The sequence below is a fragment of the Notechis scutatus genome, chromosome 1 (genome assembly GCF_049901735.1).
Source record: "Notechis scutatus isolate UNSWTSFEM ecotype Mainland chromosome 1, rNotScu1.2, whole genome shotgun sequence".
Taxonomy (NCBI): domain Eukaryota; kingdom Metazoa; phylum Chordata; class Lepidosauria; order Squamata; family Elapidae; genus Notechis; species Notechis scutatus.
Window position 1 is genome coordinate 176,077,366 of NC_142009.1, and position 14,643 is coordinate 176,092,008.

Genomic DNA, 14,643 nt, shown 5'->3' on the forward strand with positions numbered 1-14,643 from the left:
GCAACACCAATATTTTCCCAATCTATGTTTATCTTTAATCTCTGTGCAAGCACTGTAAGAATCTGTAAGAATTGTAACTATCATTACAAAAGTGCATGAGTCTAACGATCCAGGCAGGATTTAGTGTTTTGCTGAAGGATGAAGGATTTTTGTTTACACTGTTTAGTGTTGTCTAGTCATTCAGACACTGAATGGCATTTGTTCTCCATTGAAGAAGGCAGACAGGCAGGCAAGCTAAGTTGGTCAAGGGATAGGGCTAGACATCCTTCCCCTGCTTGGTCCCTCAGGGAGTGTTGGTATTACAATTTCCAGATTCCAAAGAAGTTGGCTGGGAATGCCAAGAATTATATTGCCAACCAATGTTGAAGTCACCAGACCTCAGGCTTAGGAGGAACTTCCACTTCCTCTCTGTGACCAGTCACATTCTGTTTCTTTAAAAATTGAATAAAGACTATGACAGAACCAAGTTTCATTGGTCAGAAGTTCCATAATTTCTTCATAGCTTATTCTGAAGTAAATAAAAATTACAATCTTGTCACCCCTCTCCCCAAATGATGACCTGGAATTCTTGTACTGAGATTATGCATTCTTTTCTTGACAATGTAATACTATATACATATACATATACATATACATATACATATACATATACATATAATATACATATACATATATATATATATATATATATAAAACAAATAAATAACAAACAAATAAATAAACAAACAAACAAATAAATAAATAAATAATAAAGTAATTGTATATAAATACAATTACTATTTTCTTCTCATTTACTCAAAGGACCATTTAATTATCCACAAATAAAAACAATAAGATATAGGGTATGAGTTGTTTCTGTTCAGAGATGCATTAGTAAAACACTTCTTGGGTGCTTAATTACAGAAAGATCATCACAAGAGTTACCAGTGCATTCTCTAACTTCTTTTGACTTTTCCTTTCTACTGATCACTGCTTTTTTATCATCTTCTTTGTCCACACTCCCCTGTCCATTAAAAGAGCTGTAAAAATGAAGCTGTTTCCTTGGGGGCTGAGCTAGGACATTGTAGGACACCAATTTGAATCACTTTACTAATTTTTCTTTGCCTCCTTCCCATATGCCTGCTTTTGTGTTGTTTAAAATTATTACTCTGTTATTTTCACCTTTGTAAACTGCTCAGAATCCTGTACATAATTCGTAAATATTGTACATGTTTTGGTGGAAAGTTTACACAGTATTTCTTTTGGATTTTAGGTTCTCAGCCTGATGGTCCTCAGCCTCTGAGATCTCTTCCCTCGGTTCGTCAGGATGTTAGTCGTTACCAGAGAGTGGATGAAGCTTTGCCACCAAGTGAGGAATTTTTTTTTGTTTTAATTAAAAGTATAAAGAATACAGACTACATGAAGGAATTCTTTTGTTTTTTCATAGTAAAGCACACCCAGAAGAATTTGAAGTGGCAGTAATCGGATTCCTGTTTAAAAAAACAGATTGTGTGCTTCGCCATTTTTCTTTTTTTCTCCCTAGAGATGGTGCCACTGTGAGGTCCTTCTAACTGGGAATGGAATTATATTACAGGTGGTCCTCATTTAAAGACCATTCATTCAACAACTGTTTGAATCTGTGATACTGCTGAATGAATGGGACTGGTTACTATGACCAGTCCTAGAATTTCCAGACAGTGCAGTACTGCCTGCAAACATGTGATTGCAATCCAGGCACTTAGCAACCAGCCTGGATTTCCAACATTACAGTGTCCTGCAATGACATGATTGCAATTTGCAACTTTCACTGCTGGCTTCCATAAGCAAAGTCAATGGAAAAGTCAGTAGGAAATTGGAAGTCACAGCCATATGAGGCTCTTGTTTAACAGCTGTAACTGGGGACTACCAGAGCTGCCATTTCTAAGCAGCATAGTTACATGACAACACATTTTATGTGTCAGGCTACAGAACTTTTCCCATTCAATTAACAAGAATGGACTTCTGAAAACCAAATGTCTCAAAAGGAATCCTTTATTGAGATGAGACAATTCATGTAGGAGTTCAAAGCATCGTCTAAGGTCTCTCAGGCATACAGGGATAGATAAGGGAGTTTAGAACCCCTCCCCTTATCTCAATGTGTATTTAGTGAAAAAAAAGCCACTATGTTAATTCCCCTCACTCCTTTTGTAGAAACAATCTTTCTCAGTTTCCCAGGGCATACCTAATTTCCCCCCACCCCCCTTTTAGAACGATCTTTTTCAGAGATTCCCAGGCCACATCTCACTGAGGAATTTTTATGATCTTCTCATCTCCTGGCTGTGCCTCTCAGAGGTGATAGTTCTGGCCATCTGGCTTTTCTTCCTCCATTGTATCATGTGTGGGTTATACAAATTTGATACAAGATTAAATATATTCAGGTTATATCAAGAAAGGATTTCTTTATCAGCCTCCCCCTTCTTCTTCCACTGAAGAAATGACAGATACACCGATCTGACATTATGACTGCATTGCTTTGTGATGTAAGTTTTGTTCTTAACTGAGAATAGAGAAATATACCTGGGATAAACCAGGTCCCTGCCTAACTCATAGTTATCTATTCTGGCAGACAAGCAGTCTTCAAATTTTCAGGCAGTTCCTTTCAAGTTGAGGTGCCAGGGATTAAATCCAGGACATTCTATGCACAGAATCAGATATGTATTTTGCAACTCCTCTGCAATTAACAATCCTAACTTGTGTGTTAATGTGCAAAAGACCTACATTAAATAACTAGAGACATCTATGAGCTCAAAATACTGAAAAGGAAGCCTCTCACTTTGTATTTTGTTCGTCTGACTCCATTCTGTACATGTGGGACATATGGCCATGATATGTAGAATTATCAATATATATGCTTAAAAATAATTGAATGAACTGATACACAAATAAAGTGGGACCTTCGCTGTCTGATAGAAAACATTGCTTTAAGTTGTTAAAATCTTTATTGTTTGCGATATGTCCTCTTATCTTAGATTGGGAAGCACGTATTGACAGTCATGGGAGAATATTCTATGTGGACCATGTTAACAGAACCACAACATGGCAGAGGCCCACAGCTCCACCAGCCCAGCAAATACTTCAACGTTCCAACTCCATACAGCAGATGGAGCAATTGAATCGCCGGTGAGAAATTTTCAAATAGTTTTTGTTTTATCAGCAATACAAATGAAATCCAGTGCAAAACTTCATCACTACAAATTACACAATTCCTTTGAATTAAAACAAATGTAAAATATTTATCTTATTCTTCATAGCTTCCATCATACTGAATATCAATATTAGCTAATAAACAATTTCATATTCTGTGCAAAAAAGCATTAAAGACATTGTGCAGACACAATTGAATGCAAAAGTAGGGGACTTATGGGGAATTTAATAAACATAATATTGAAAAATTATTATAATAGTTATTATAATATGATTTGGCACCTGTGAAGATGAAATGTTCCCAGAATTTCAAGCAGTTGCTGAATGAACAGTCATACAATCTACCTGTATAGGTTGGGGAACAATACATAAGGCACATATAAGAGTGGAAGTGTGGAAAGTAAATAATTGCTCATGGTTCAGAATTGCAACTTTCACAATGACTGTCAACAGTAATAAATATTAGCCATATTCCTTATAGAATTGGCTATATATATTATTGTTTCCATTATTGTTTCCAAATTCTAGTGTTTGGAAAAATGCATACCTAAAATTATGACAGGGATTATTGTATGGAAACAAACAAACCAAAACTCCCGGTTCATTTTTTAGGTATAATCATAATGTTTTTGCAGCATTTTACTTAGAACAAAAATCAGTAACAAGGCAATGTCTGCCCCAAGATTTAGAACAAACAAAATGTACTATGAAGGAGAAAGAAAGAAAAAAAAAAAACAAGCACAGACACAAGTTCATAATTAATACATTTCTTATAATGGTTTAAAATAGTTTAAGATGAGGAAGAGCGAGAAGTCCTTGAAGTGGCTATGGTTTAACTTTTGATTAAACAAACAAGCTTTTTAGATGTATTTCAAGAGAACTCTTCATTGTTTGTGTTGTGTGGTATATATAATGTCAGTATTGGAACTTTAGGTATCAGAGTATTCGCCGAACAATGATTAATGACAGGCCAGAGGAGCACTCAGCTGCTCTTGATGGAGCTGGAGAAGATGCTGACTTCCATCGCCCACCTGCTGGTAAGAAACACAACCTCAGTTTAAACTGCTTGTTAAACTGTTTCATTTGAGATATCTGAGGACACTATATCTGAGGACAAAAATATGTTGCCATTGAAAAATGAATTTAACACAAATAAGTTGGAGGATTCCCCCCCCCACCCCCCTTAGAGAAATCTAGGTGAAATGCTGAATGGTATTTCCAAGTGGGGTTCTATTGTCCAAGTAGAGCCCATTTATTCTGTTTGGGGCACTGTCTAAGCAATGTGGGAGAAAAGATGAGTACAAGTTGCTTTGATGTAGCCTCTGCATTATGCTGTTGTAGGTCTGTAATCACACAATTTTGGTTTGCTGAATATATTGTCAAAGACCAAAAGAAATAATATCTCCTTAGATCCCTGGACTATCATATTTAGATTTCTTGAGACTTCCAATATCTATCCTTTGGTTGTCAGCTGCTGCTGATTGAATAATAAATAAGTTTTGCAATCACCTATATTGGCTTCCTAATAGAGGCAAAAGCTCTTGTTTTGTATAATTTTCTCTTTTATATTTTCCCATAATACTTAGAAAATATTTTTGTTTCTTCCACGGTCAGGATTCAATCTCCTTTTCTCTCACTATCTCTAAATTCCCGATATTTTAAATTTAAACTCAGCAGCATTCCAGCAAGGTACCAATGGATATATTATTAAAAAAATAATGAGAAATAATTTAGACATAACTCACTCAGATGTTAAAAGTAGAGATTTGAAGTGTAACGAAAGTGAAAGAATTACAGTGCTACCGTGACTGTCAATTGTTTTTTCTTATTCACTTGGGGTAATGATCTAACCGTATTCTTTATTCATTTATTCACTTAAATCTGTTTACTTCCAAAAAGTGTTTAAGACTCCATTTTATAGTGGTATTTAATACTAAGGAAAAAATAAGTATTCCCTGATACACATAAAGATAAAAATAGTTAAGTTTTTACTTATTCTCCTTGATCGCACTGAAGTCCTTGTCCGACTCAATGACTCTGACTACATCTTTGTATTAGATTACCGAAGGGACAATGTGCTGCCTCATTCTACCTCTAGATCCAGGCTTACTCTGCTGCTCCAGTCACCCCCAGTAAAATTCCTCATCAGCCCAGAATTTTTCACCGTGCTGCATTCAAACCCTGTGAGTAGCTCCTACAAATCAAGCTTGGTTGTGGGCCATGGAGGAGTGGGATATATTTGCATTTTTAGTACCACATTTTTTGCATATTAGAATAATGGCAAGTTGAACCTCCAACAAAATGTGTGCGTGCATGCACAAGCGCACATAAATATGTTTAATTTTTAAAAATTACATAGCACCTATTGGCTCTAAAAGGCCACCTAGGATGGTTTACAAAATAAAATCCCATGGTTTGTTGAAGGGTGTCAGTTGTAGGAATATGGATTAGGGCTTTTTCTGTGACTGCCTTTTGCTTAAGGAACTATCTTGACAGAATGATCAGAGTGGCTCTGGCAAGCAGCTGAAGGAATTATCAATGGTTTGTTGATGGTCTGAAGGTTTAGTATGAGAAATACAAGTAATAATTCTGTTATGAGAACTGAAATCCTCAGTGTGACACTCTGGGCTTTGGTATGCCTCTAGGGATTTGATACATGTTTCTTCTTGCCTTTTTACTTTTTAAAATTTGTAATTACTGACTGTTCCAGGATTGGGAGTGGGGAATGGAATGAAACAGAGAATTAGTTTGGTTTTTTTGGGGAGCGGGGAGTATATTGGCTTGAATCAAATTATTTTGCACAACTTGATAATATGTTTAACTTCAGAAGCATCCACAGTAGTTGTTTTCACCATAAGTTAAGAAAAAAAAATATCCTCCACATGCTTATCATGTGATTACTTTCTTTGCATCCAGACTAAACAAGGAGTTTAAAGCTTTTAAACATTTAATCAATGCAAAGATTTAATTCAGCTCTGAAAACTGGTTATCTCATCCTACTGTTAACACTGCACATCACCAGAAGTATAGTGAGCAGATAATTCTGAAGGAATTGGAGTTTATGTTAAGGGGATGGCAAATTCCCTTGGCTTGTACTATACATTTTTCAAAACTTATGAAGCCATTAAAATGTTAGTCCAAGAATCCGAAAATAACTTTTGATTTCTTCTCCTTCTGCCAGAGTGCCTACAGAATGTTTACAAATAATACTTGTCTGAAGCACATGATCACCAAAGTTCGACGAGATACCCATCATTTTGAGCGCTACCAGCATAATCGCGATTTGGTTGGCTTTTTGAACATGTTTGCCAACAAACAGCTAGAATTGCCACGGGGTTGGGAAATGAAGCACGATCATCAGGGCAAGGTAACATGTAAAGAGGCAACTTTTAAAATAAACATATTGGTTTGTCTTAATCCAAATATTGATGAAATCAAAGCATAAATATATACTCTACACTACAAATGAAATTTTAAAAAATGCATTACTCTGAAGGTCTCTTAAGTGCTATACAAAAGCAACAGTGACATAGTCAATGAAACATAACAACAAATGCAATAAAATGGAAACATAACTTTAAATAACAACAAAAACACTCGTACTTGATGGTAAAATTATGAATTCAGACCATTCATTTATTCAAAATGGAGTGCTTAATTTCTACAAGAGAGGTTACAATGGTTCCTGGCAGTGCTGTGTCTACATATTCAACCTGATTCAATTTATAGATTATTTTTATTCTAATTTAAATTTAGCCTTAAGAACAGTTAGAAATTTTAATGATTATAATTTAATTTGATGAGCTATAAAAAGTTCCACTAGATGGTAATTTTATTTATTTATTTGTTTGTTTATTTATTTATTCGTTCATTCATTCATTCATTCATTTATTAAGCTTATTTCCCATTCCACTCCTAGTGACTCAGAGTTTGTGACTTATAAACCTAAATGCAGTAATTGTGATGGAATGTGTCTGCTATGATGGACTACAGTGAAACACCAGTTTCCCAGGAAGGAGGGAGCACATTCCAAGGAAGGGGGAGGTGAGACAAGAGACAGCATAGTCCAGGGCTGGATCATGGAAAGAGGAATATATTTAGGATAACCACACCCTAGAATTGCAATAATGGCAAATATCTGTAGCTCGGGTGTAGAATGAGAGTGAAGGTTCGTTCTCCAAGTTTGTGGGTTGGTTTCCGAACAATTCATTACCAGGCTAGGTAAGATCTTCAGCGGAGTTTAGGGGATGTCAGTGTCAGTGTTCTTCCCTGACTTGATGGGTCCTTCACCTGGCGTAGCCTCACTATCACAAGACTTACTGACCACACAAAGCCAGAAGAACACTGACACTGACATCTCCTAAACTCCGCTGAAGATGTTACCTAGCCTGGTAATGAAATGTTCAGAAACCAACCGACAAGCTCAGAGAATGAACCTTCACTCTTACTTCCTAGGGTCTCTTAGGGTATATATGTTAGGTTAGTGTAGTATAGATTTAGTCGGCAAGATTCTGTCTATACAGTATATGCAAATAAACAACTGAATGTTGGCTTGATCGTTTCATGTCATTTTTGGGCTAGGCCTGACTGTAATCAACTATAATATAAATAACAAAATATTACCATTAAAAAAAAGGCCAAGCCTCAAGGAACAATCCAAATACAGGTAAAAACACTTCTGTGGGACAAGACAACTTATTAGTCCTGAAGCCTTTTTGAAAGAACAAAATTAAAAAAAGAACAAAAAAAAGAACAAAATATTTCAGAGAAGGAGGGCAGGAAGTAAGAAAAGTATGTTAAAGTTTAGCAATGCTTTATGATTTTTTTCCTTTCTGTAGTGATACTTGTAAGTTTGTGAACCCTTTTGAATTTTCAGAATTTCTGTATAAATATGACCTAAAACATGATTTGTTCTCTACACAAAAAGAAAACAAAAATAAATAAATGACTCAAAAACATTATACTCTTTCGTTTATTCACTGAAGAAAATGATCCAAAACTACATATTGGTGTGTGACAAAGATATGTGAACCTTTGTTGGTGTACCCCCCCCCTTTGGCAGCAATAACTGGAAGTAAATGTTCATGATCACTCTTGATCAGTCCTGCACATCAGCTTGGAGGAATATTAACCCAATTTTTCCCACATAAGAACTTCAACTGAGGGATATGGGTGAGCTTCCTTGTATGAACCTTACTTCAGGTCCTTCCATAACATTTTTCTAGGATTAAAGTCAGGACTTTGACTTAGCTATTCCAAAACTTTAATTTTTTTCTGCTTTAGCCATTCTTTAGTCATATGATCTGTGTGTTTTGAATCATTGTCTTGCTGCATAACCCACTTTCCTTGAGCTTCAGTTCACGATCAGATACCCTGACAAGTTTCTGGTAGAATATGAATAGTCTGATTCAGAATTTAAAGTTCCATCAATGATGGCAAAGTCATCCTAGTTCTAGAGGCCACAAAACAGACCCAAATCATGATACTGCCGCTACAATGCTTCACAGATAGGATATGTTGGAATATAATGTTTGCCTTTCACGAAACATAAAACTCATCATTCAAACTCAAAAGTTCTATTTTGGTCTTACCCATTCATTGAACATTCTTCCAGTAATCTTCTGACACATACAAACAATCTTGCAAACTGTGAAATATTTAGCAAAATATTCTTTCTAGAGAGTAGTGGATCCTTGTAACTCTGCCCTGCACACCATTGTTGTTCCTCTGAGGGTGCTCTCATGAACGGTGACAATCACAAGAGTGCCTTTACTTCTTTAAATGTTACCTTGAGGTTCTTTGAAATCTATGAGAGTATTGCACAGTTTGGTCTTTGTGTGATCTTGGCTAGTCAGTTTCTACTAGGGAAGGTTATCAATGGTGCTGAATTGCCTTCATTTATATACAATTTGTCTGACATTGGACCTGGTAGAGTCCAAACTATTTGGAAATATTTTGTAACCTTTTCTAGCTCTAGTGAGCATCAACCATTGCGTTTCTGAAATTCTCAGAAATCCCCTTTGTGCAAAACATGGCACACTTCTACCTACTTGTGTTGCAAAATCAGACTTTGATAGTGAATATCCAGCATTCTGTTTTTTCCAATAAAACACGACCTTTCACACTCATACATAATTATCAGCCCATTGATTGAAACCTCTGTAATTTCACCTTTAAATGAATTGATAATTCTAATTCTACACACAAATATGTAGCTTTGAATCATTTTCCTCAATAAATAAATGAACCAGTATAATGTTTTTAATTCATTTTTAAAATTGAGTTCTCTTTATCTAGTTTTAGGACTTGTATGGAGAAGTCGCATTTTAGATCATATTTATGCAGAAATATTGAACATTCAAAGGGGTTTACAAACTTTTAAGTACCGCTGTAACTTGCTAATATTGCTGTTCAATATTTTTTATCAATTATATAGATAGATGCTTAACAAGTCTGCAGAGAGTACAAAGCTGGGATGTTTGACTAATGATTTTGATGAAAGAGAGAAGATTCAACAAGATATAAAAAGGCTGAAAGTGGGCTGAGATGAATAGGGTTGAATTTAATAGGGAGTCATACATAATTATGCCTGTGGTTAGGAGAACTGTAAGGCACAGGTATAGGATGGTGTGTGCGTGTGTGTGTGTGTGATCTGACTTGTAAGTAACATATGGGAAAGGGATCAGGGTGTTTTTGTCTAATCACAAGTTAAGCATGAGCCAGCTATATGATGCAGTTGCTAAAAAAGCAAGTGTTATCTTGGAGAGTGTTAAGATCCAAGTCATGAGAAATCATTATTGCTCTACTCTGTCCTAGTCAGACTCCTTTTGGAGTAAGTCCAGTTCTGTGTACTACAGTTCAAAAATAACAATAGTGACTATTGGAGCAAGTGCAGAGGAAGGCTACAAAGGTACTGGAAATCAAATCCTATGACTGATAGCTGAAGGATCTGGCTATGTTTAGCCAGAAAAAAAAAGAAAGAGTGGACCTACTGTCTGTTATCCCAGAAGTAGAACCAGAAGCAATGGGATAAAACTGCAAGGAAGCAAGTTCAAGCTAGGCCCATGGTGGCAAACCTATGGCATGCGTGCCACAGGTGGCATTCAGCATCTCTCTGTGGGCATGTGCACCATCACCCCAGCTTGGCTCCGCCATGTATGCATGTGCACCTCCCAGTAGCCAGCTGGTCTTTGGGTCTCTGCCGTGCATGCATGGGGGGCGGGATGAATATGCAAGGGGTGAATGTAGTGGGCGTGCATATTGCATTTTGGGTATGTGCGCATGTGTGTGTGCACACTTTCAGCACTCGGTGCCGAAAAGGTTCGCCATACTGAGCTAAACATTGGGAGGAGCTTCTGGACTGTACAGGCTGTCACCAGTGGAAAAGTCTGTTACATGACGTGGTTCTCCTTCATTAAAGTTCTTGAAACAGTAACTGGATGGTTATCTGTCATTGATGCACTAGTGGATCCTACACTGATAGTTGGATTGGATAATTTCTATGACTTCTAATGCTTCAAATCAGTTCGGTTTTACTTCATTTAGTATTGCAATTATTTGTTTTGAGCTATTATTAGTTTTCTCCAGCATTAATTACCATTCAGGGATTTCCATTTTTCTTTTCCAACTCTTTTGATGGCCGCAACAGTATGTTGTAACTGGAGAAAGCATGATCTTGACAATACATACTTTTCATTGTCAGTTTAATTTCACTGCACATTACTATAGAGCCTATAATTTACTTGAAACAGAGCTTCAGTTAGCCAACTTGGATAAACCAAACCAAAATATCTTGTTTCTCTTCCCAGCTACCATAAATATCCAAACTACACCCTTTCTGTGGTGGCCAGTGGGAATTTTAAAATTAGGCCCATGTGCTCTCACTTGAGTTCTCCCTCGTAGTATTCAGCTTGATTCCCAGCTGCAGTATCATGGTTCAGATTAGTACAGAACTTTGAAGCCCCATTGATTTTTTTTTTCTTTTGCTAATGGCATTTCTGACAATGGTCCTTCAAAACAGGAATTTCATTACATAACAAAATGCTATTGCTTGGTCTCAAGCCCGTGTGCATAATATGATTGTGTTCATAATATGATTGTATTCATAATATGGTTGTATTCATTTAGCGTAATCCATAAGCATCTTTAATGTTTGCTTAAATATATGATACAAATAGATGCTGTGTGGTTTGTTAAATTGTTGTGAAAGAATCAGAGTTACGCATAAGCAACACTATTTATTGGGAACTATTTGTTTCCCTACCTGACAAATATGCTCTCCAATTATGATTATGCTTTCAAATTATGTGTCTGATTTGGTCTTCATCTCATTAAGATTTTAGCCTTTGGGAGATTGCACTCATGCTACCTTATTTTAGATAGAAAAGATATAAAGGAGAGGTTCATAAACCAGTTAGGCCAGAGTATTTGAAATATACAAAACTGAACAGGATTGGAATGATTTAAAATATCAAGCTTAATTTGGTTGACGACAAGAAGAAGAGAACTCCCAAGCTTTGAGCTAAAATAATTCACACAGCTCATTAAAATTAGCATCTGAATTGTAAACCTTTTATACACAAGGCTGGATGCACAGCAGGTCTCTAGTGTAGTTTTCTGAGAGTTACAATTTGTTAAGCAAAAGCTTCATTAAAATATATGGTACTCTATCACAAGATAAAATCACACATAGTCAATCAGGTGGATCAAAGTAATACAGAGAACTAGCGTGCTTCTGGCAGCCAATTTGCTGTCAGTAGTTAAAAATGGTGGCAGGAAGTTTCTACTTTAAGAATTACAAGTTTCTGGTAATGTAGCCTGATGGTAAAATAGAATTAGTTCATCTAGTCATATTTCCTATCTAGTTTATCTGGGAGAGATGACATCAATCTTGCAAGTTTGAAAATACAAAGTTCTTTCTGCCAATTTTAACTGCTTGATCCATTAGGGTGGATCCTTCCTAAGTTTCTTTCTCTGACATTAAACCATTGGAGCCTCCTACCTCTCTTGTCTGATTGTTACCTAGTAAGCAGCATCTCTTTCCCTGGTTCCCAAAGTCAACCATACATTCCATTACATCCAGGAGTCACCACTCACTCAAAGGCATCCGTAAAAGAGAATGTTTTTCTGAGTTTGACTTTCAAACAGATTCCTATGCCAGTTTGTAATGCCTATCTGATCTTCAACTTGTGTCATGCTACCACACCATATTGTATTTCCAGCAACTACAGTGTAGTTAAGAGCAGCATTATAAATAGTTGTGGTATTTTATTGTATTCTATGGTTGTTTTTGTTTCACTTACATTGTTGTAATATGAAGACATGTGTTGGTCCTGCGCACCTGGTATTTCACAATTACTTATTTACCAAAGCAGCTTATTTAATAAGCAATTGTACTATGGCATCTCTGTAGTCAGCTTCATACTTGAGTTGGGATAAGGATTTGAGTCAGCTGTCTTTAAATGTGTATTACCTTTGATGTGCAAAAAACTTAAAGTCCCCCTCCCCCACCCATCAGCCTATATGGGTATTGGTTTTTTTTGACAGTTTCAAGGGAGATCTGTGGGTGTATGCAAGACAGATAATTTGCTAAAGCAGGTAGAATAATGCTTTATAAAATAGTACACATTTGACAAAAATCCATATGAGATAATACTTATACCAAAACAAATTGCCACTGATGTATTGCATCTTTCTCCTGTTCCCCTGAATCTATCCACACATTCCTCCTTTCCAAATTGCTTTAGAGTGTCTCCAGAGCAGAGTGGATAGTGGGAAAAATCTCTCTAATGAGGGTTGTTGTTTTGTGACTCAGTCATCATGGTTGAATTTAGCATCTTGGAAATAGACAAGAAAAAACTGTAAATACAAGTTAAGAAAATTCTTTTTTTTTAAGGCTCTTGAAAAACGCAGATAGATTGGTCTTTCAGTATAGGAAGATAACACATTGCTTGTAGACCCTAGACATATTTCAGTCTTTCAGGATTGGAGGAGAAAACAGTAGTTCTCTGAGAGCTGATCAGTTATAAAACTAGATAGATTAATGGAATATTGTCTCCTCTAAATACCACTGTAGATAATATAGAAAGTCATGCTACAATATGGGAGGAAACTTGTCACCCTACACATTCGCAATCAATATAAAATGAAGGGATGGCTAAATTGGGTGGTTTTAATAAACAACTGGATAAATCTTGAAGGACAGGTTTTTCAAGAGCTAAGTATCTTGAAAACTCCTTACTGCCAGATTGGGGGGGGGAAACTTTCTGGATGAGGTAACTGAGAAATTTCTACATCTTCTAAAGTTATTGACCTTACATGGTATTTTTAAGATCTGCCATTGGAATCCATTAATAAATGAGGTTGGTAAAGTTGGAATAGTCTTCTTAAGTTATACCAGACATCCCTCAGTCTATAATAAAACATGCTGTAGGAATTAATTTGTTTCTTTGTATTTGTATTCTTCTGTTCATGGTTGTAACTTACTATATATAAGAATTAAAATGAGAATATAAGAAGATTGTATTATAAATAATTTTTCTAATAGTTTATTTTTTATTTTTAATAATAAGAAAAAAAGAGAAAGAAACATGTTTGTGAGCAGGGACACTTTGGGAATTTGGGGAGTGTATAGTAAGTGGCTCACAAAATGGCTGCCATGATGATCTTTGTTGGTCACAAAATCCTTGTGCTTTAGGAAGCAAACTACCTTCTCAGGAAGCTCATATAATTTCTCTAAAATCATATGATACTAGAGGATGCCTTATATCACTTCAGCTTCATTTTGGTTTATATTTGTCAAATGAATCCTTTAAAAAAAAGTTGGGCAGGGAGCCTAGGAGGGCAGCACGGTAAGTCGTGAGATATAGCTACTCCATCATTTATCATTCTTAATAATGAAGCCTGTCATTACATCATGTAGTGTTTTTTTAAAAAAAAAACTTTCTCCCTCTTTCTCCCTTCCTTCCCATCCGCCTTCAAATGTTAGGCCTTCTCTTAACTCTACAGTTTCTTGAGTGTAGTGAATTTATTTATTTATTCAATTTCTATGGTAATAAAGAGGAGATTCTCTGTTTTCTAGAGCGCTAACATGCTATACAATATTTATTATATATTAAGAAAAATAACAAAAATCTTTGTGTCATAGTTTGGTTCATAACTTAGCTTTCGTTAGATCGATGATTTCCTGTCTCTGCATTCAGTGATCTAACTGAAACTTATGCTGAATGATATGCAGCCTGAAATACCACAGTGAGCAAAGTATAATAATGCTATTTTTTTTCCTTTGCTAGGCTTTTTTTGTTGACCACAATTCACGTACCACCACGTTCATTGACCCACGGCTTCCTTTGCAGAGCAGCAGACCAACTAGTGCTTTGGTTCACCGGCAGCATTTAACAAGGCAGCGCAGTCACAGTGCTGGTGAGGTAAGCTTGAATTGGCCCAAGTGTTTTGGTTTTATTAGATGTTTCACCATTGATC

At 36.1% G+C, this 14,643-nt stretch overlaps 1 protein-coding gene across 3 annotated transcripts in view; it reads left to right on the forward strand.

Moving 5' to 3' along the window:
• HECW2 (HECT, C2 and WW domain containing E3 ubiquitin protein ligase 2) overlaps positions 1-14,643 on the forward strand; it is a 195,469-nt gene that overhangs the window by 137,351 nt on the left and 43,475 nt on the right. For 2 of the 3 annotated variants that reach the window (XM_026667978.2, XM_087949537.1), the window contains 6 exons: positions 1,253-1,348; positions 2,988-3,138; positions 4,096-4,199; positions 5,221-5,345; positions 6,344-6,529; positions 14,454-14,588. In XM_026667978.2, the coding sequence (XP_026523763.1) occupies positions 1,253-1,348; positions 2,988-3,138; positions 4,096-4,199; positions 5,221-5,345; positions 6,344-6,529; positions 14,454-14,588 (797 nt within the window). The remainder of the gene's footprint in view (positions 1-1,252; positions 1,349-2,987; positions 3,139-4,095; positions 4,200-5,220; positions 5,346-6,343; positions 6,530-14,453; positions 14,589-14,643) is intronic. The other variant, XM_087949536.1, reaches the window with a different exon arrangement.